This window comes from Narcine bancroftii, chromosome 8 (assembly GCF_036971445.1).
Source record: "Narcine bancroftii isolate sNarBan1 chromosome 8, sNarBan1.hap1, whole genome shotgun sequence".
Classification (NCBI taxonomy): domain Eukaryota; kingdom Metazoa; phylum Chordata; class Chondrichthyes; order Torpediniformes; family Narcinidae; genus Narcine; species Narcine bancroftii.
In genome coordinates, this window is record NC_091476.1 from 161,858,772 (window position 1) to 161,881,173 (window position 22,402).

Consider the following 22,402-nt stretch of genomic DNA (forward strand, 5'->3'; position numbering starts at 1 on the left):
AGCGAAGGAGGTTGAAGCGAGATTACAAGAGGCAGAAATAGAGTCAAAATCTTTTTCCAATGGTAGGGGCATCAAAAACAAGAAGGCATCGGTTTTGTAACACAAAGGAGTTTTAAGGGGAATCTGAGAGGCAAGTTTTATCTCTGCTCAGAAATGTGCTGCTCGAAGCAAATATAATTACCATATTAAAGATACATTTAGACGCTTAAGCATAGAAGAACATGGTAACAACACAAATATTGGAGGATCTCAGCATGTCTCATAGCATCCATAGGAGGTAAAAAGATACAACTGATGTTTCAGGCCTGAGCCATTCTTCAAAGTATGAGAAGGATATGGTCCTAGCATGGGCAAATGATATCAGTGTGGATGGGCAGTAAATTCAGCATAGACTTTTGGGCTGAAGGCCACATTCCTGTATTGTACAATTCCAAACCAACCCAATGATTTTCTACAAAAGGTGGTATCAAAGAACCTGCATAATCAGGCAACATAACAATCTCAACTTATGAAATTAAGAGAGATAAAGAGGAGACATACTTCTTGGATTACATCAAGTAATATTGTGATGAATTATATGACCAAATTAGGAAGAAGCCATGGCTGTTTGATAGGAATGGGGAGCTTTCTCATAAATAAACTGAGGAAGCATTAAAAAAAAGTAGGAAGAATTTTGACATTTTGTTGAATTGCTGAGAAAATAAAGAAAAATCTAATGCTTGTTGCACAATCCACTTTCAAGCATTAAACAATTAAATATTAAAAAACTAGGCAGATCTGGAAGTAACTATTCGATGTTGCAAATAGAAAAAGGAGTGAAACTGGAAATAAAAAGGGTCAGAATGGAAGATTTTATGGGATACACAATCACAATCCAGTTTTTATGCTGAAAAGCGATCTTGCTGATGAAGAATAGCAAGGCTGTTCAGCTTCATGAAAGCGACCTTGCAAAAATGCAGAAAGTGAGCAAAAGAGAAATGATCAAACACTGAAACTTGTCAATGCGTGCACTCCCTTGGTTGTGCTCTATTTTATGAGATATTATTTTTAAGGATTTCAAACCCTTTTGAAATGGTATTCTCGACATTATAATTAAGATGAACTTTGTGATCCAAGAAATAGATTTAATTTCAAATTTATTGTCAGAGTACATATATGTTTTACATTCAACTCTGAGATTCCTTTTTCCTGCAGTGCAGCAGAATTCCCACTAATTGGAAGTGCAAAAATAAGATGAACACAGTGTAAACATGTAAACAGATAAAGAACTGCAAATTGATAACAAATGTAAACAATCTGTGCAATACAGAGAGAACAAAAAGAAAAACAATAAAGTGCACAAGTAAGAGTCCTTAAATGAATTTCAAATTGTTTGTTGTTTGAGGAGTCTGATAGTGGAGGGGTAGCAGCTGTTCCTGAACCTGGTTGTGCGGGTCTTGTGGCACTATACCTCTTTCCTCATGGCAGCAGTGAGAACAGCGCATATGCTGGGTGGTGGGGGTCTTTGATGATTGCTGCCATTCTCAAACAAGGATTGGGGCACAACTCTTAATTTGATCAATGAGCCTTCATTTTGTTCACAACATTGTTTGTTGCAATTTAAGGTGGTCACAGAATACATATATCTAAAGTTAAATGATCTCATTTTTATCCTGATATGGATCCATTATGTGATAAGAGTCAAATCTTTGAAGCTTTGTTGATTTATATGTTTTGGGAGTGTTTGAACAGAACATTTTTGGAAAGATATTTTCCAAACTTTATCAACGATTCTTAAGACTAAATTAGAACCATGTCCTTTGATTGCTTTATTTGTTTTTTTTCCAAGTAGAGGACACATCTCTGTCCTCAACCCAGAAGAGGAGAATCTGAGCTTTTGCTTCGTTGACAGCTAGATGAGCAATTTTGATGAAGTGGAAAAATAATCTTTCATTCACTCATAGTCAAAGGCTACATGATATCATGTCTTATTTAAGTTTGAAAAAAAATTAGATATAATATTAAAGATGCAAAATCTGAATTTGATAAGATGTGGATCATTATCATAATCTGAGGATTTAAGTGGTGAGGATGCTCCGGGGATAACCCTGCCTGGTGTTTGTGGGCCGTAATTTGATTCATATTAACAAATATATACAGATAACCTTGTTTAGAGGGGAGGGGGTAGATTAGTAGAGATTTTTTTTCTTTTTATTATTAAGACAAATAAGTAAAGGGGGCACGGGCTGCAGGCAGTGGGAGAGAATAAGAGGTGCATGGGGAAGAGGTGTAAAAGTTGTATATTATTTGTTTTTTTGTTTTAGTTTTCTAGAATTTATTTTGACTACGGTCAACCGAGCCAAAAAGTCTCGCTATACGGACTGGGTAAACGGTAAACATCTTGGGCAAAAGGTAAAGGAAGGGAGTCTGGGGTAAAGGCTCTGGGACAATGGATGAAACAATTAAATTTTTAAGTTTTAATGTTAATGGCTTAAATGGATGATGAAGAGGAAGAGAGTCTTGGCACACGTTAAAAAATTGCAGGTGGATGCAAGCATCAAAAATTAAGAAGGGGTTGAGTGGGGCACATGATAGCATTCTCCTTTAATTCCAAGGCTTGGGGAGTAGCTATCTTAATAGGGAAAAATGTTCCAGTGAAGGTGGAAGACATGGTCATAGACCCAGTGGGAAGATTTGTAATGGTACACCATCAAATACATTGTCACTCCCAATTTTGATGATAAACAATTCATACAGTGTATTTTTACACTTGGCAGAATGAGGGAAAATAGCTTAATTAGAGGAGATTTTAACTTTTGCCTGGACCTAATATTGGACAAGTCAGTGGAGAAAGTGATGAGGGCCAGGGGAGCAAAAACAAATCTGGCCTTCATGAAGGAGCTAAATCTGGTAGATGCCTGGAGACAGTGGTACTTGAGGGAGAGGGACTATTTCTTCTACTCAAAACAACATGATGCTTAAACCAGAATTGATTTGTTTTAGGCATCGGCCCTGTTAAATGGTAGGATTGTGGAAACTGAGGACACAAAAAGGCTATTATCATATCATTTGCCTTTAACTATTGTCATGCCAGACAAACAAGCTATGGCATACAGGTGGCTCCTTAACCTGTTGTAACTGAGAAAACTAGAATTTTGTAGTGACATTAGAGCTCAAATAGAAATATTTTTCAAGACAAACTACCTCTACTTCCAACAAATTTCTGATATGGGATACATTAAAACCTACTTGAGAGGTCAGATAATTGGATATACTAAAGGCAGTAAGAAAGAATAAAAGTGGGAGGTCAATAAATTGGAGCAAGAGATAACCCAATTGGAAAAATCAGGCTCTGAGGAAAAATATAACGTTAACAAATAAAAAGCTCAAGTATAACACTATACAAACGTTTAAGATGGAAAAAGCAATATTAAGATCTAAGCAAAGGTAGTACAAGCTAGGGGAAAAGAGCCCATAGGTACTGTCTTGGTAGTTGAGGGCAGAGGAAACCACAAGGACAATTAATGCGATTCAAAAAGAGACAGACAGGACTTCATACAAACCGAAGAAAATAAAGAAAGCATTTAGGCAGTTTTACATGCAAATGTATAAATCATTCTGAGTCAACGGGCGACTTTGAAAAAATGGAGGAATTCTTGTCTAATTTGGAATTATCAAATTTGGAGCCTGAGGATTTGGAAGGATTAGATACTCCCTTCTCGAAGGAAGTAGTAGTAAAAGCACTGAGCTTGCTACAAACTAATAAATCTCTGGGGAAGGATGGTTTCCCTCGTGAATTTTACAAAGAGCTCAAGGACATTTTGATGTCACTGTTCATGGACATGGTGGAACAGGCACCTGTTACCTTCTCGATGGCAATAATTACAGTGATCCCCAAAAAGGATAATGATACATTGAAGCCATTTTCTTACAGACTAATCTCACTTCTGAATACAGACTATAAAATAATAGCAAAAGCTCTGCCAAACAGATTGACTCAATATTTACCAAAGTTAACAAACCCAGATCAGGTGGGGTTCATACAGAAAAGCGAATATGTGGACAATATAAGTAGAATACTTAATGTAATACATCTGGCACAGTCATGGGTGGATCGAAGCATAGCCATGGCCCTTGATACAGAAAAGGCCTTTGATAGACTGGTTAAAGTGCTGGAAAAATTTGGGTTGGGACAATCATTCATAAATTAGTTCAAGGCGTTATACCATAAACCAAGGGCCACAGTTGTTACTAACGGGAAAATATCTCCAGCCTTTCCACTGACCAGATGTAGTAGACAGGATTATACGCTGCCCACGGCTCTATTCATATTAGCTATTGAACCGTTGGCAGAAACCATTTGCCGGGATCCAAGTAATTAAAGATTTAGAGTGGGCCAGGAAGAACATAAAAGCAACTTATTTGTAGATGATTTGTTGATATATTTGACAGAACCAGTAGGGTCATTGGCCAGGCTAAAGACAAATCTCAAGATACAACATCAATTATGATAAGAGTGATGCGATAATCCCACTAACAAAAAGGGGATTATGAAGAGTATCATAACATAACAATTACAGCACGGAAACAGGCCATTAGGCCCTTCTAGTCCGCACCGAACCAAACACCCCTCTCTAGTCCCACCTCCCTGCACAATGCCCATAACCCTCCATCTTCTTCTCATTCATATACCTGTCCAACCTTTTCTTAAATAATACAATTGACTCCGCCACCACTATTTCTCCCGGAAGCTCATTCCACATGGCTACCACTCTCTGAGTAAAGAAGTTCCCCCTCATGTTACCTCTAAACCTCTGCCCCTTAATTCTTAACTCATGTCCTCTTGTTTTAATCTTTCCTCCTCTTAACGGAAATAGACTATCCACATCCACTCTGTCTATCCCTTTCATAATCTTAAATACTTCTATCAAATCCCCTCTCAACCTTCTACGCTCCAAAGAATAAAGACCTAATCTGTCCAATCTCTCCCTATACTCTAGATGCTTAAACCCAGGTAACATTCTGGTCAACCTTCTCTGCACTCTCTCCACTCTGTTTATATCCTTCCTATAATTAGGCGACCAGAACTGCACACAGAACTCCAAATTAGGCCGCACCAACGTCTTATACAATCTCAACATCACCTCCCAACTCCTATATTCCATGCAATGATTGATAAAGGCCAGCATACTAAAAGCCTTCTTCACCACCCTATTCACGTGAGTTTCTACCTTCAGGGAATGATGTACCGTTACTCCTAAATCTTTCTGCTCTTCTGTATTCATCAATGCTCTCCCATTTACCACGTATGTCCGGTTCTGATTCTTCTTACCAAAATGAAGCACCTCACACTTATCAGCATTAAATTCCATCTGCCATTTTTCAGCCCACTTTTCTAAGCAGCCCAAATCCCTCTGCAATCCTTGAAAACCTTCTTCATTATCCACTATTCCACCTATCTTAGTATCGTTTGCATATTTACTAATCCAATTCACCACCCCATCATCTAGATCATTAATGTATATAACGAACAACAATGGGCCCAATACAGATCCTTGAGGCACACCACTGCTCACTGGCCTCCAACCACAGACAATTATCCACTACCACTCTCTGGCCTCTCCCTTTCAGCCAATGTTCAATCCATTTGACTATCTCAAAATTTATACCTAAAGACTGCACCTTCCTAACTAACCTTCCATGTGGTACCTTATCGAAGGCCTTACTGAAGTCCATATAGACAACATCCACTGCGCTACCCTCATCCACATTCCTAGTCACCTCTTCAAAAAATTCAATCAGATTGGTCGAACATGACCTTCCTCCCACAAATCCATGTTGAGTGCTCCTGATCAGACCCTGTCTATCCAGATGTTTATAAGTACTATCTCTAAGAATTTTCTCCATTAATTTACCTACCACAGACGTCAAACTTACAGGCTGATAGTTGCCAGGCTTCCTCCTTGAACCCTTTTTAAATAACGGAACCACATGCGTAATGCGCCAATCCTCCGGCACTATCCCCATATCTAATGACATTTGGAAAATTACCGCCAGAGCCTCTGCTATTTCCTCCTTCACTTCTCTCAATGTCCTGGGGAAGATCCCGTCTGGTCCCGGAGACTTATCCACCTTTATATTCTTCAAAAGCCCTAAAACTACATCTTTTGTAATCTCTATATTCCCCATATTTACCCAATTTGCTTTTTTTTAATCTCACATCTCCCAATATCCTTCTCCTTAGTGAATACCGAAGAAAAGAAACTGTTCAATATCTCCCCCATTTCTCTAGGCTCCACACAGTTTTCCGCTCTGATTTTCTAAGGGACCAATTTTGTCTCTAGCTTTCCTTTTACCATTAACATATTTGTAGAACTCTTTTGGATTAGTTTTCACCCTGCTTGCCATAGTTTTCTCGTACCTTCTTTTAGCTTTCCTAATTCCTCTCTTAAGATTCCTCTTACATTCAATGTATCTTTCAAACATCTCCTTAACTCCATGCTTCTTATATCCAATGTACGCCTCCCTTTTTCTTCGAACCAAGTTTCCAATATTCCTTGAAAACCACGGCTCTCTCAAACCTTTTGCCCCTCCTTTTAACCTAACAGGAACATAAAGCTTTTGCACTCTCAAAATCTGATCTTTAAAAGACTTCGATCTCTCTACTACATCCTGCCCATAAAACAAATTGTCCCAATGCACACCCTGCAAGTCCTTTCGCATTTCCTCAAATCTAGCTTTTCCCCAATCAAAAACCTCAACCCTTGGCCCTGACTTCTCTCTTTCCATAATGACATTGAAGCTGATGGCATTATGATCACTGGACCCGAAGTGCTCGCCAACACTAACCTCCGTCACTTGACCCATCCCATTTGCCAACAGTAGATCTAACACTGCTCCTTCTCTGGTTGGCACCTCTACATATTGTTGTAAAAAACTATCTTGCACACATTTCACAAACTCTAACCCATCCAGTCCTTTCACAGAATGTGTTTCCCAATCTATATGTGGAAAATTAAAATCTCCCATAATTACAACCCTGTGCTTATCACAAATATCTACCATCTCCCTACAGATTTGCTCCTCTAGGTCTCGGTCCCCTCCGGGTGGTCTATAATACACCCCTACAAGTGTAACCTCTCCTTTCCTACTCCTCAGTTCCACCCAAATAGCCTCCGTGGATGTGCCCTCTAATCTATCCTTCCTAGGCACCGCTGTAATATTTTCCCTGACAAGCAATGCAACCCCACCTCCTCTTGCCCCTCCGACTCTATCACACCTAAAACAACGAAACCCAGGGATATTCAGTTGCCAATCACATCCCTCCTGCAACCATGTCTCACTAATCGCTACCACATCATACTTCCAAGTATCAATCCACACCTTCAGCTCATCCACCTTTTTTACAATACTCCTGGCATTAAAATATATGAATTTCAGAGATTTCCCAATTTTTAATCCCTGTTTTCCCTCATCTTTAATAACAGCATGAGAATAATTCAAGTGGCCACAAAAGGCGATTAAGTATCTGGGGATAAGGGTGGATAATAACCTACAAAATATATATAAATTGAATTATCTACCTCTGCTTGGAAAGATCAAGGAGGACCTGCATAGATGGATAAATCTGCCCCTAGGGTTAACTGCATTAAAATGAACATGATGCCAGGGCTACAATATCTCTTTCAATCTTTGCCCATGCCATTGCCCCAAAGTTTCTTTAAGACACTCAACAGACATGTTAGGCAGAATCTTTGGAGGAGAACGGTGGCTAGAGTCTCCATGGAGAAGTTGACTTGGGATTATAGTCTGGAAGGAATGAGACTTCCAGGCTTCAAAAAAATATTATTGGGCGGCCCAATTGAGGTTTATCGTCTCGCTCTTTGACGGGGGCGGTATACCCCCATCTTGCTAACAGATTGGTAGGGGAGAAGATAGCAGGAGAGATTATATATAAATAGGATACTAAATTAATAACGATAAAAACAGACAACCTCATAGTAAAACACATAATTCAAACATGGCAAAAGATAAAACAGATTGGGTTAAAAGTGGGGTTGCTCCCCCAAAACACCCCTAACCCAGAATAAATTGATATCTATGGCCAAGGGTAACTAGATCCTGGACACCTGGTGCCAGAAAGGGATCAGATGTATTGAGAACTGTTATGAGGGGGGTAAGCTCGTCCTTCAAGCAATTAAAAAATAAATTTGATCTGTCATATAGGACCTTCTTTGGCTATCTTCAATTAAGACCTTTATTTGAGGGTTGGTTTAGGACCACCTGCTGATATATAGTGATATGGAGGCTCTAATTTGAAAGGGGATCACACTTAAATTCATTTCTGCTATGTATCTTCTGTTCCAAAATGAGGGCCCAAAATCAAGGCAAAGATGGGAGTCAGATTTAGGAACAACAGTCCGAGTTGTGTCAGGACAGCATGACAGTAGTCATTAATGCTAGATGTAGGCTGGTGCAATTTAATTTCCTGCATCAGCCATACCTCATGCCACAAAAATTACATAAGGAAACATCAGAGATTTCAGAATTGTGCTTTAGATGTGGCGTGGAGACAGGAACCTTTGTATATTCAACCCTTTTGGGTAAAACTAGGGGACATTCTGGAGAAAATTACAGGGGAGGAATATCCACAGGACCCAGTGTTGTTCCTTTTGGGGGATATCATGGACACAAGTCTGAGACTGTCCAAATACCAATTTCAATTTGTAAAAGTTGCCCTGACGTGGCCAGGAAATGTATAGCTGTTAGCTGGAAATTTGATTCCCAGCTGAGCACCACACGATGTAACGCAGAGATGCAGAGCTGTATACCCCTGGAGAAAATCACCTATACACTGAGGAGGTGGTATGACACGTTTGTTGAGGTGTGGCAACCATACCTTCCCAATGCCTTTCTTTAAAGGAACAGTGGATAGTAGCTCATACCAGTCCTGGAATGCCAAGATTGAGGAAATAACTTTGAGGTCCAGTCGGCACACCCCCTCCCAATATTTTTTTCTGCTTCTTTTTTGTTTTGTTGTTTTAATATATTTGCATTGTTATTTTCAGTAATTAATGTTTGTATTTGTTAATTTGGGTTGGGGGGAAGAAGACTCGATACAAAGTGCTCTGTAAAAGGGGAAGAAGATGATCTCATATAATTTACATGATAATTATTTTTTTTTGTTCAGATGTGGCCACCTTGTTTGAAATTTATGGATTTGGACATAACTTAAATTTTTTATTGTAAGTTTGATACATCACATAGCATATGTAATTAACTGATATGTCTTTTTTTTTGCTCCCCTTGAAGGATCTGTTGTGGGTAGAGGGTGGGAAGGTGCATATTGTTTATTTTTTTATATTTTTGTTTGTTTTTATATGTATTTTAAAATCATAAATAAAGTTTTCAAAAAAAATTGATCTATATTATTCATAAAGGGGGGCAGAACAACATGATCACATCAGAAAAGTGTAAAATATCTTATAAACAACTTTTACATGTATATTTTTATATAATTTTATATTCAATATTATTTTTGGTCATTGTACGAGTTATGATTTAATTGTTTAATTATTATAAGTTACATAATAATTATGGTTATGCTTCTAACTTACAAAATTGATATGTGATATGCATATGATATGATATATGTCATCCTTAGTATACCCTGTATAAAGGGTTTTTGTTAAACACAATAAAAATATTTTAAAAAGAAGATTGCTGCTGTCCTTTGACAGCAGTGTTCCCTGTCGATGTACTCAATAGTGAGGAGGGTTTTGCCAGTGATGTCTTGGCTGTATCCACGACCTTTTGGAGGGCTTTTCGTTCAGGGGCATTGGTGTTCCCATACCAGACTGTGACACAGCCGGCCAGCAAAGTTTTCACCACACCTCCGAAGAAATTTGCCAGTGTTTCTGGTGTCATACTAAACCTCTGCAAACTCCTGAGGAAGTAGAGGCACTGATATGCTTTCTTCATCACTCTATTGGTGTGTTGGGTCCAGGAAAGATCCTCTGAGATAGTGACTCCCAATAACTTAAATAAATAACTCTTTCAACACAGATCTTAAAGCAGAGAACTGAAACAAACCAAAACTCTGCATCTCAGGGAAAATAACTGATTGGAAAAATATTCATTTCAAAAATGTCAAAGTCAAAACAAAATCTGATTTTTAAAAAAATAGGATCAAAAAGATGACTGACCGGGTCTTGATCTGTGTTTGGACATTTTGCCATCGGTCTTTTAGCTGCACTACTTTGTCTTGATATCGTTCCAAATCCATGCTGCGCTCATTATGCAGCTCAAAGAGATGTTTGGAAACTGTCTGTGCTCGTTGCATTTCCACTTCCAAAGAGGAAAACAGTCGCTGCTTATCAGTCACGTCACCAAGCCATTGCTGCAAGTCGCAGAAATAACTAGCTTATTTGTTTTGTTTTGAAATTAAAATATTAGAAAGATATCTAAAACATAATTATACACTGCTTTGCTACCCTCATTTGGACCTTCATAATAAGCTCAGATACAATGCTTATAGCGAATAAACTGTATGCATATTTCAGAATAAAATTATGCTTTGATGTATGGGATAGTACACTTAACACAAACATTAAGTTAGACAAATGTGCCCATTTCAATAGTTCTCAAACTTATACTGGTGCCTGTGGTGATCATCACTTATCAACATGACAGCATGGGACTTGTCTTAAGACAGTATCGCAGATTTTCCGGACTCTATTTGTATCAAACCATTTCACTGACTAGTATACTTTCTTGGTCTCTGCAATTCTTTCCTCTACAAAAAATTACTCATGAATAAAGAGTAAAGGAGGCCACTCAGATCTTTTTCATTTAATATCATGGCATTTTGATTATAAACCCAACTTTGCATTCCTGCCAGTTTACTAACCTTTCTCCCCTCATCAAACGTTTATCTACCTCTGCCTTTAATCCTGCTATAAAGTCTTCAATGAAGAAAACGCCATTTTGTCAGGTTGTACTTGTGCAATCAGATGACAATAATCTCAGCTTAATAATAATTTCTACCAATTAACCCATTTCAGATCCACGCTATGAACAAAGAGTGAATTCACCTTTAATCTTTACATTTTCAGGGACTACAACCTAATTTCCCCTCACAATTTATTCCTTAGATTCCAAGTATAATTCTAATGAATCAAGACTATATTCCTATCAAGGCCTATAGGACAATCACACTCAAAGCTGGATAGCAGCATCAGACTAAAATGTTAAGTCAAAGTTTTCTTTGAAATTTTCAGTTGTGTGTTTAATTTATACTTTGACTGTAGCTTTCATTGTTTTATTAATACTTTTCAATTATTTTCTGATTTTATTAACTGCTAAATATCTCTGATCCTTAAAACCTATCAGATCATCAGAATGGTCTATGGAAGGATATTTATATTTCTGTAACCTAATTGCCACTCATAAACTTTGCTGTGTCACAAAATGGTTGTTAAGAGTGATGCCAGTGTGCTGGAGTGGGTGGGGGAGGGTCATATGACATGTATTATGAACAGAGAGCAGGCATCCGATAGAGAAAAAGTGGACATGGTTCAGTGCCATAGTTATGGTACTTATCTTTGTAACTTAATGATCCATGCGCATTGACCACCAATTTTTTAAGGATATCTGCTGTACTTAACTGTTTATTATTTAGAGAGTCCTGATCAATCCTTTTTAAGTCTAAAGGAGCTTGTTACAACCCAGTTACTATAATAATTCTTCTAATTGTTACAGATTACAATGCTGCTCAAGTCTGCAAATGGCAATTTGAAAACACCACTTCCTACTCCACCACCTTAGGTTCCTGGCACCATGAGCAATCGGTTCCAATATAAATCCCCGTGAAATGGCACGAGTTGCATTGTGATGTTTATGGAATTGCCTATTTTTCCAACCCATCTCTTGTCATTTAATTGCAATTTCACAGGGTTAGCTTAAATTGAAGTGGTGTTTTCAAATTGCCATTTTCAGAGACTTCAATGTCTTCTGGTAATTTATATAAATAAAAACAATAGATATTCCCATGTTCTATTTGATTCATTTTAAGATTTAAAATAGCTTAAATTACTGAGGACAAAATCTCATTCTGATAAAATCAGCCATACCAATTAAGATCCTGATCCCCTTTTTCTCCGCACATCGACATCCAATTCCATAATCTTACCAGTTCTCCATCCCTGCCTGGACCGCCAACTATGTTGGGAAAGCTGCTAATATGTTAAAAGGACATTCCATGCCACACACAAACCCAAAATTCCTGATGCAGCCCTGATAGCATGCTATAGATCTACCTCGTTCAATCCATATTCTAGAAGCCATTAAGGATAAATCTGGACTTCACAAAGAGATCTATCCTTATGTTAATCAAAACCTCAGACTTGTGTTAACAGAACTCAGAATTCCTATCCCACAAGAGTTAAGTCTAGACAAATTATAACATTATACTCCAATGTTTTCCAGACTGTTATTTGATGTGATTGTACAACCGTGTCTGCCTGTCCCGCATCGGACTTGTCAGCCACAAACGAGCCTGCAGCTGACGTGGACTTTTTACCCCCTCCATAAATCTTCGTCCGCGAAGCCAAGCCAAAAAGAAGACATGATTCAAGATACTGTGTGAAATATTACTATTGGATGTGAAATTCTGTTCTGATGTATGTATTACGGCTTCCTGTGAATTAAATTAAATTCAATAAATTTATTAAATTGAAAAAAATATATTTTCCCCCTCCTATCTGGTAGAAGATACATCAGATTTAATGAGCTTGAAAACATGAACCTTCAGATTCAGGGATAGTTTCTTTCTTGCTGTCTCAGTTTCAGAGCCCAGGGTTTCATCCTTGCTGTGGATGCCAAGTGGAGTTTGCATATTCTCCCTGTGACTATGTGGATTTCCCCCCAGGTGGATCAATTTGCTCTCTCATGTCAAAGATGTGCTGTTTAGTGAATTAGTTCATGGCTATAAATTGACTCCTATTGACATGGATGGAAAGAGAATTTGTCGGGGGGGGGGTGTGAATATAAGTGTAATATGGGCAGAGGGGCAGTTGATTGGATGCAAAAGGCAGAAAATATTGGGATGAATGTAGCAGGCTCGATGTTTCCTTGCTTAATGACTGAAAATATTTAGTTGTTTTTGTAGTTTCCTACTTGGCCAGTGCCAGGATTCTAGAAGTAATTATGTAGGACAGCGTTCATGTTCATCAAATAAATTATTCGAACCTGTAGCATGCTTCGGTGTTCTTCAATAGCCTGCTGGTCTACCGGAACTATGTCTTCCTCAATCAGCTTCATTTCATACATTTTAATCAGCATTTCCGCTCCTTGGCTATTTTTCAACACCACATCTACTGTTTTAAGCCTAAAAGAAATTACAATACATTGTACAGAAAATACTTTTAGGATGGAAGACAAAAATGACAAATTTAGAAAGGTCCAATCAGGATCTAAACTGACAATTTTAGATTTTTATTTTTTTGTTGCAAATTCTTCCCCTTTCATTAGATGAAAGATTCAAATGTACAAACTTGTCACTGATACTATTTTAGCTTGTCCATCAAAATAAAACAGTCATTTAAAAATCCTGATTCAGTAACGGATTATTCCAGTCATGCTTTTTACATAAATTCAGACTCACTTATCCATGTAGGTTGAGGACAATGAATTCATCTGATCCATCTTCTGAACAACTGGGTCCAACTCAGAACGCACGGCTGGGATACTAGCTGCAGAAGGAGACTGGCAGAAAAACTTCTCACATTTCTTTGCCACCTCATCCAGATCAGATTTCAATCCATTTAGTTCCTGCTGCAAGTTCTGTAAAGAAGTATTTAATCAAATAAATCAAGCACAGATTTAACTGATTTGCAAGACAAGTAAAATATAGAAAAATGTAGCAGGAGATAATTAGATATCTAGATACATTTGTCTTGTGGGCAATATTGAAATATGGCGCTGTTAGTGCATCACAACATGGCTATCAACTGCTGTAATCATCAATTTCAACATGCTATTGATATTCAGGTTTTAGACCACTTCACTTTTATGAAAAACCTACATTAGTACCTGTTTTTGCTAACCGAAAGAAATCCAGAGGATTTTCGCTTTTACGATAAAAGGTGAAAGGTGAAAATAATGTTCAGTATTTGTTTTGCAGTTAGCCAGTGCAGCACACACCTTGAGCAGTGAGGGTGGCCCGCCAAGTTCCTTCCCTGGAAATTCCACTCAGCATCAAGCTGCCATAACTGTGAACTGTGTCTTCCCGATTCTGGTAAGTGAAACTACACCTTACATACATTATTTCTACTTTATAAAGGCTGTGTATTTGTCATATAATTCCTGCTTTTACTAGATGTTCCTGTTATTTTAGTGCTTTAGGTTATGTGTCATTTGATATGATTTAGGGGGTTATTTTTTGGGTCTGGGAATGCTCAAAAAATGTTCCCATATAAATGAATGGTTAATGCTTCTTCGCTTTATGCCATTTCGGTTAACGAAAGGTTTCCTAAGAATGCTCTACTTTCGGATACCGGGGAAAACCATATGTTTATAGTGACAGACAAACCTCTTGTTGAGCAATTCTGAAGGCATTTTCTTGCATGACATCCCCCTCTATGGAACCCTGGAGCCTCTGAATTAATCGCTCTTTGAAATTTTCCAGGCGCAGAGATATATCTTGTAGCTCTGAGGTGTATGTCTTACTCAGTATTTCATCTTTTTCTTCTGTTAAACAAATATATAACGGTTCTAAAATTCAAACTAAACCAAAATCTCCTATTTTAAAGTCATACATGAGGAGATCATCAAACATTAGAAGAATGGAATCAGCCCATTATCATAAGTTTCAACATTTTTAGTGGAAACCCATTTGGTTTTTGGATCAAATACTGCGTCGTTCAACATGGTTGCCTGAAAGCCCAGCAGAGTTGGAAAGTGAACATTTTAGCTTAATGACTGGCCAAACTAATTGTGCACCCTAACCTTCAAAATAAATAGTCACAGAGCTGGCTTCACTTTTCCTGCAGCATGTTTATAACACGTTTATTTAGCCTCATTGTTGATCATAGGAGGCGCAGCACAGTCTTTTTTAAGAATGTGAAATGGATAGGCAATTTAAATTTGTCAGGCAGAATTTCTCAGTTTCACACTCAAATAAGAAATTAATAAATCACTGAAATATTTAACAATATAGATTTTTAGCCACCAACATGGATTTTAGCCACCAGCAGAGGGCGCTTCGTAAAGAGTTGAAATGAATAAATAATTTCCGACATTGCTGTTGCTAGGAAAAAAATTGCATTCGATTGGTCATCTGGTGTTTTTTGTTATTGGGAAGACAGATTTTCATTTGAAACAAAATCTTCCCTAAATCTGCAGGATGGCTGTCAAAAAAAATGGCACACCACAAAAAAAATGGGCCCTTTTATATAAATTGCATTGAAGATACTAATCTAAGGGAATATCATGTCACATTGTATTTTTCTTAACTGACCTATTTCCATGGTTACCAGTAGCAGTTCATAATGCTCCTTACAACTATCCACCTCTTCTTCTAACCGCACTCTGTCTGCAATGGAAAACACTTGAGATTCTCGACTGTCTTCAAGAAAATCCTCATAATGCACCTGGAGATTTTTCATTACTTGCTGCTGCTCACTTGCTTCCAGTGTTTTAAACTGAAATGAGAAAAGTGTTGAGATTGTCCAAACCTCATACATACTGGTTTAATTCTTTAGACCGCAAACAAATTTAGAGAATTTGTCAGTTCCTGCACTGACCTCAAGTAGATTACACAGAACATTTGTTACTTAATATACAAACAAATATTCTAAGGAAATTAATAACAGCATAATTAATATTTCAAACAGATTTTGACATAAACCAATGATCACATTAAACAGCTTATTTTAATAGAATATAGAAATATTTACAATATAATGCACAACTCTACATGATGAACACTTGACAAAAGTAATTTCTGCAAACCAAAATGAGACACTTGTAAAAAAAAATGTGATCAGGAATGAAATGCAAATTACAGAGTATGTCTATAGATTTATACATTTCAATTGAGTTTGAATCTTTTATGAATCTTTGACCAAAGCAGTGGATACATACGGTGTCTTTGTTCCAAGTGTGAATAGTATCAATATCTTTTGCTAGATAGTTCCACGACACAACACTTTTCATATTAATGTGCAGCTTGTGCCACAAAGCCATAACATTCTGATACATCTGTTCAACTCTGAAACAAAATTGAAGCCATCATCCACAAATGCTAATATTAAAATTGGGGCTATGTAGTCAGAATATCACAAATATTTTAACAAATGTACTAAGTTTTTAAAAGTGAGATTTATCTCAGGGAAACAAAAGGTATTAAGACAAATTTCAATTAAAAGAATTACTACAGTCAAGGTCAAATAATTTTATTCTGATTATTTATTAGTTATAACTAAATATAATAGCACAGCAGAATATATGTCATTAGTGTTAGCTGTTTTCACAAATATAAATTTTTGGCAAATCTTCCATAAAACAATTTTTAACAATGAAAAGATTTTAAAGTTCTCAGCCATTTATCACAATATAAACATTCAGAATCTTTTAAAAATGTTAGTATTATTCTATGTTGTATCCTTGTCGCCAAAATGTTGTAATTGTGCTGAATGTTTGTGCTGTGCATGGGTTATGTGGAATAAAAGCTTCCGCCTCGTTAGACCCAGAAAGAAATGACAGACTCCAGTGTTTCCCAAATCCAAAGAAAGAACCCTTCTACTTACAATTAGAGAGCTATTTATAGTATTTAAAGTGTCCTTGGTCCTGAGGGAACTCTTGCAAGCCATCTCACACATGTTACTGGATTAGTTGACTGATGGCTCGAGTCCACTCATGGCAACAATTAGGTCACTCTGTTTAGGGTGTCCTAGCATTCTGGCACAAGATTACTATTTTAAATTTTTTATTTAGTTATGAAATGGTTCATATTGTTTATTACCTGCTGCCAGTGTCAATGGCTTCCTGGTTTGGTGCAGGGATTGTGAAGCAAACTGATGGAACCATTGCCTCATTGCCAGTAGGATTAATTATCTTCCATTTGGTTCGGTGAGAATTATCCTCCAGAACACACTCATCATTCTTAGAAACAGTGATCTGTTAATAATTACAAAGTTATAACTCTAGCACATTAATAAATATCTATACTTCACCATTCCACTTTATCATGGAAGCAAAAGAAGCAAAACTTGCAAGGCACACATTTAATTAAATAGCAAATGAAGCAACTACATACTTTAATTTCCTCATGGCAGTGTATATAAAGTGTTTGTCCATTCCACTGAAAAGAACGTACATAAATAATGAATGTGAAGTGTTCCAAGGGATCCAGTGTTCTATGGTGCTGACCCAATGAACCAAGGAAACAGTAAGACATTTCATGATGTACTTATTGCAGAATTCCAGATATTTACAGTACAGTTAGTTAATTTTTCTTTGAATGACAAGGATTTATGGCAAAATTTGGATTAAATTATTGGACATGTGTGATTAAAAAAATTCTTTTCAATTCTTGAAAGTATGCTCCTCCATCAAATTGTCATGGGTTTTGAATAGTAACAATTATTAAAGCACAATTACTTGGGAGCAAATATTTGCAAGTTGTACTGAATAAAAAAATTAGCGAGGTGCATTGTACAATGCACCATCTTGGATGAAGGGAAAAACTGGCATGGTTGGATGACCCCAATGAAAACGTACCTCCTGTTGGCCAATCCCGAAGTGACATTGACAGTGGTAATGGAGTGAAGACTGCGGCCCAGACCCTGTAACCTTCCCAGCTGATGGATGCTGCATGGTGCCAAGCGGCTCCCATGAGAAATAACAAAGACAGGGCAGGGAGGAAGTGAGGGAATAGGGATAAAAAAATTGTTTGCAACATTCATTAAATTTCTTAGTTAATAAAACAACCACAGAGTTGAAAGTTAATGATACAATTTGAACAAGATGTCAGTGCCAATTCTAGGTACAAGCCACCCAAGGCTAAATATGGAGACTCTACTTCGCATATTTTAAGACCGAATTCTACAATTGCTGAAAGAACTTCAGTATATTCTTCTCTTTTTGTATTTTACCATGTGCAGATAAAGAGGTCATACCTCAATCTGCCTGTAGTCACAGATTGCCTTGATCGGAAGAGTGGCTTTCAGAATATTATCAGGATTTCTTGGTTTCAACTGAACAACCGTTTTTGCTCTTCCCACAAGACCCGCTATGCAACTCTTGTACTTTATCAGCTGCTCCTTTTCATCCTACAGAAAGAAGATTAAATTAAAATCCCTCAAAGAGAAGACAATTCCATAGAAAAGAAACAAATTAGGACTGTTGAACAGGAAGGCGTTCACGTGGAATAAATAAACCATTACTGACATAAAACCACACAAAAAAAATCTAAATTAAAAGGCAGTTTTAATTTGTATATTCATTACTTCAAATGTCATTTCATTTAACAAAAGTGATACCAGCTATGATAATGTTAAAATATTTTCTACATTTTAAAATACAGGTAACCTATTTATGAACTGAATTTGAATTGTACACAACAAAGTTTGCTTGCCACTTTAACCCCAAACAGTAAAATGCAAGTTCTGAGGTCAACCTCTCAGCACAGAACTTGATAGGATCACAAACTGATTTTACAATAATCCACGTCTTTTGTATTGTTTTGGATAAACATCAAATGAATAGACAAAGTATAGCTGTTTCAGCAAGATTAAAAATTAATCTGATTATCAATATGCCTTTGATCTTAACCAAAAGATATCTAGGAATATGTTCTTTTCATAGATTGCATAGGAACATAGGAAGTAGGAACAGGAGTAGGCCAAAAATGGCCCATCGAGCCTGCTCCGCCATTCAATACGATCATGGCTGATCTAATTTATGACCTAACTCCACCTACCTGCCTTCTCCCCATATCCCCTAATTCCTCTATAATGTAAAAATTCATCTAACCGAATTTTAAATATGTTTAATGAAGCAGCCTCAACCACTTCCCTGGTTAGAGAATTCCAAACATTCACTACTCTCTGGGAAAAACTATTTTTCCTCATCTCTGTCCTAAATCTACTCCCCCGAATCTTGAGACTGTGTCCTCTCATTTTAGTTTCCCCGGGCAGCTCAAAAAACCTTCCTACATCTATCCTATCCATACCCTTCATAATCCTATATGTTTCTATAAGATCTCCTCTCATTCTTCTGAACTCAAGCGAATACAATCCTAGACGATTTAATCTTTCATCATAAGTCAACCCCTTCATCCCAGGGATCAACCTAGTAAACCTCCTCTGGACCGTCTCCAAAGCTAGTATATTCTTCCTCAAATATGGAGACCAGAACTGGACACAGTACTCCAGGTGTGGTCTCACCAGTACCTTATACAGTTGCAACATTACCTCCCTACTCCTGAATTCAATTCCTCTAGCGATGAAGGCCAACATTCCATTTGCCTTCTTAATAACCTGCTGCACCTGCAACCTTACTTTTTGCGATTCATGCACAAGCCCTCCCAAGTCCCTCTGCACAACAGCATGCTGTAGTTTTTCTCCCTTTAAATAATATTCAGCTCTTTCATTTTTCTTGCCAAAGTGGATAACCTCACACTAACTAACATTGTACTCCATCTGCCAGACCTTTGCCCACTCATCCAGCTTAACTATATCCCTCTGCAGACTCTCCACATCCTCATTACAATTTGCTCTTCCACTCAATTTGGTGTCATCCGCAAACTTGGCTACACCACATTTTGTCCCCTCCTCCAAGTCATCAATGTAAATGATGAACAGTTGTGGGCCTAACACCGACCCCTGCGGCACTCCACTTACCACTCTCTGCCAACCTGAAAAACTCCCATTTATCCTGACTCTCTGCCTCCTGTCAGACAACCAATTTTCAATCCAGGCCAATAGACTTCCCCGGACTCCACTTTCCTGTAACTTACTGATAAGTCTCTTGTGCGGCACCTTATCAAACGCTTTCTGGAAATCCAAATATACAACATCAACCTGTTCCCTCGAACCACCGCACCCATTATATCCTCAAAGAATCCTAACAAGTTTGTCAAACAAGATCTTCCCTTTCTAAAACCATGCTGTCTCTGCCTGATTGAACCCTTACGTTCCAAAAGTTTCACTATTTCATCTTTAATGACGGCTTCAAGCATTTTTCCAACTACAGATGTCAAGCTAATTGGCCAATAATTTCCAGTCTTCTGCCTACAAATTGAGAAATTTTACACTTTCGTCAGTTATTTGAGAAGTTGAAGTAGAAAAAATGGTAACGATCAAGAATCTCCAAATAAAATGGAATAGAATGTATAATCTCCTTAAAGACAGCACCGGATTCAAACCTGGGTCGCCGATGCTGTAAACACATTGTGCTAATCACTGCGCGGATTGGGCCGCCATATGACAGATAAATTGTGCAGTTTATTGTAACAAGGCACTGTCAATCTTATCACCAGTTGATCAGCTACAACAATTCATTAGATCATTCATTTATAGTGTATTTGCAGTAGAACAAGTAAAACCTCATCCTTGATGGGCAGGGCTTTTTTTTTAAAAAGCTTCTTCTTGAACTAAGCTGCGTAGAACACCTTTATATAATTTAGAGTTGTTCTTTTCCAGTATCAAATTACTTAGACTGCCCTAAATGGGTCTGGCTTTTCACACATAGCATCTTATGACTTGACCTTAATGGCCTACTTATCGTCCATGAGGTCAGTCAAAATAAGCTGAAGCTCTGATCAGGTGCTCAGAACCACTGACAATGGCAGTGGTACCACAATTCCATTTTAAATGTGTAAAGAAACTAATCCCATCATCTTCAGCCAGGCATTCTATCTTTGGCATTGCTTCATAGAAACATAGAAGATAGGAGCAGGAGTAGGTCATTCGACCCTTCGAGCCTCCTCTGCCATTCAACGAGATCATGGCTGATCTTAAAGTTCAGTACCCCGTCCCCGCCTTCTCTCCGTAACCTTTAATACCCTTATACTGAAGAAATATATCTAATTCCCTCTTAAATGTATTTAATGAACCTGCCTCTACTGCCCTCTGTGGGAATGAATTCCACAGATTCACCACCCTCTTGGTATAGAAATTCCTCCTCATCTCGGTCCTAAATGGTTTACCTATTATCCTCAAACCCTGGCCCCAGGTTCTGGATTTTCCCATCATTGGGAACATCCCATCTGCATCCATTCTGTCCAGTCCTGCCAGAATTTTATAGGTCTCTATGAGATCCCCTCTCAATCTTCTGTTTCACCTGAAGCAACTGCAGGCCAACTACTTACTTCCCTCCAATACAATTAAGAGAACTGTAGAGTCATGACCGTTCAATGTAAATTCATGTAAATCACCCCAGAATTTTATCACCCTCCTTTCTGTCATGATAGCTATCTGTCAATGTAGGCAGTGCACAAACTGTACAGCATGATGATGTCTCTGATATTTAGGCTCAAAATTTGGTTGCAGATTCGTTCATCACTGTTTAATTCAAATGATTTTGGATAATGGATAATCTTCCATGAAGCTGCCTTTTCTATATTTCTCAATGAGATAACCTTTAATTGAATAGATTCACATATGTCCAACAGGCGTGATTCTGTTCATACCATTGAATCTTGAAGTAGATTCTCCAGCTTTGATAGACTACTGGTCTGGTCACACTCGTATTGTCTTTTTATTGTCTCCTGCAAGTTTCGTAAATATTGCTCTGCTTCTTTAATGTCACTTAAAAACTACAAGATAAGGGGAATACAAACAGCATATATATTAAAAGTCCGAAATGCCTGCAAGTGACTATTTGCTTCTTCCAAACTTCTGCTTTATATTAGTATTATGCAGTGGAACATTCAAATGGCAGAAAAAGAGATCTAACTTCAGGTTGCTCAGGAAGGATTAAAGGAAGCAATTCATACAGAATAATGAGAACATATTGAATATTCCAGTAAAAAGGCAATAGAACAAGCACCATGAAGCTCATCTGGAGTCAGATAGTTTAATACATGAAAAACCCCAAGTTTGTCGATAACAGATAGATGAAGGACATTTGGAGATAGAAGCAATAACATGGAAAAAAAACAAAAATTGATTCTTTAGCACAGGTAAAGGTTATCCACGTTGAATTTAAAATGGATAGAACAACACATTTTAAATGCTGCAACAGGTACAAAAGGTTAGTCCACACCTGTAATGTTATGAGCAGCTCAGGAACCCAAAATTTAGAAGTGCAGCAGAATATTATCCAGATCAAGGGTGGATTGGATTATATTTCTGATATGAGGGAGATCCAGTGGGTTACTGGTTAGGGTGTCTAGGATTTGAGTACATACTCTTTAATA

At 37.6% G+C, this 22,402-nt stretch overlaps 1 protein-coding gene across 15 annotated transcripts in view; it reads right to left on the reverse strand.

Annotated features, from left to right (window-relative positions):
• macf1a (microtubule actin crosslinking factor 1a) overlaps positions 1 to 22,402 on the reverse strand; it is a 535,539-nt gene that overhangs the window by 205,130 nt on the left and 308,007 nt on the right. For 13 of the 15 annotated variants that reach the window (XM_069895733.1, XM_069895734.1, XM_069895729.1 and 10 more), the window contains exons 20-28: positions 21,674 to 21,799; positions 18,159 to 18,311; positions 17,003 to 17,157; positions 16,123 to 16,249; positions 15,497 to 15,680; positions 14,570 to 14,727; positions 13,643 to 13,821; positions 13,228 to 13,366; positions 10,185 to 10,378 (exon numbers count right to left, since the gene is read on the reverse strand). In XM_069895733.1, the coding sequence (XP_069751834.1) occupies positions 10,185 to 10,378; positions 13,228 to 13,366; positions 13,643 to 13,821; positions 14,570 to 14,727; positions 15,497 to 15,680; positions 16,123 to 16,249; positions 17,003 to 17,157; positions 18,159 to 18,311; positions 21,674 to 21,799 (1,415 nt within the window). Of the gene's footprint in view, positions 1 to 10,184; positions 10,379 to 13,227; positions 13,367 to 13,642; positions 13,822 to 14,569; positions 14,728 to 15,496; positions 15,681 to 16,122; positions 16,250 to 17,002; positions 17,158 to 17,760; positions 17,872 to 18,158; positions 18,312 to 21,673; positions 21,800 to 22,402 lie in introns of those variants that run through there. The other 2 variants (XM_069895731.1, XM_069895730.1) reach the window with 1 other exon arrangement.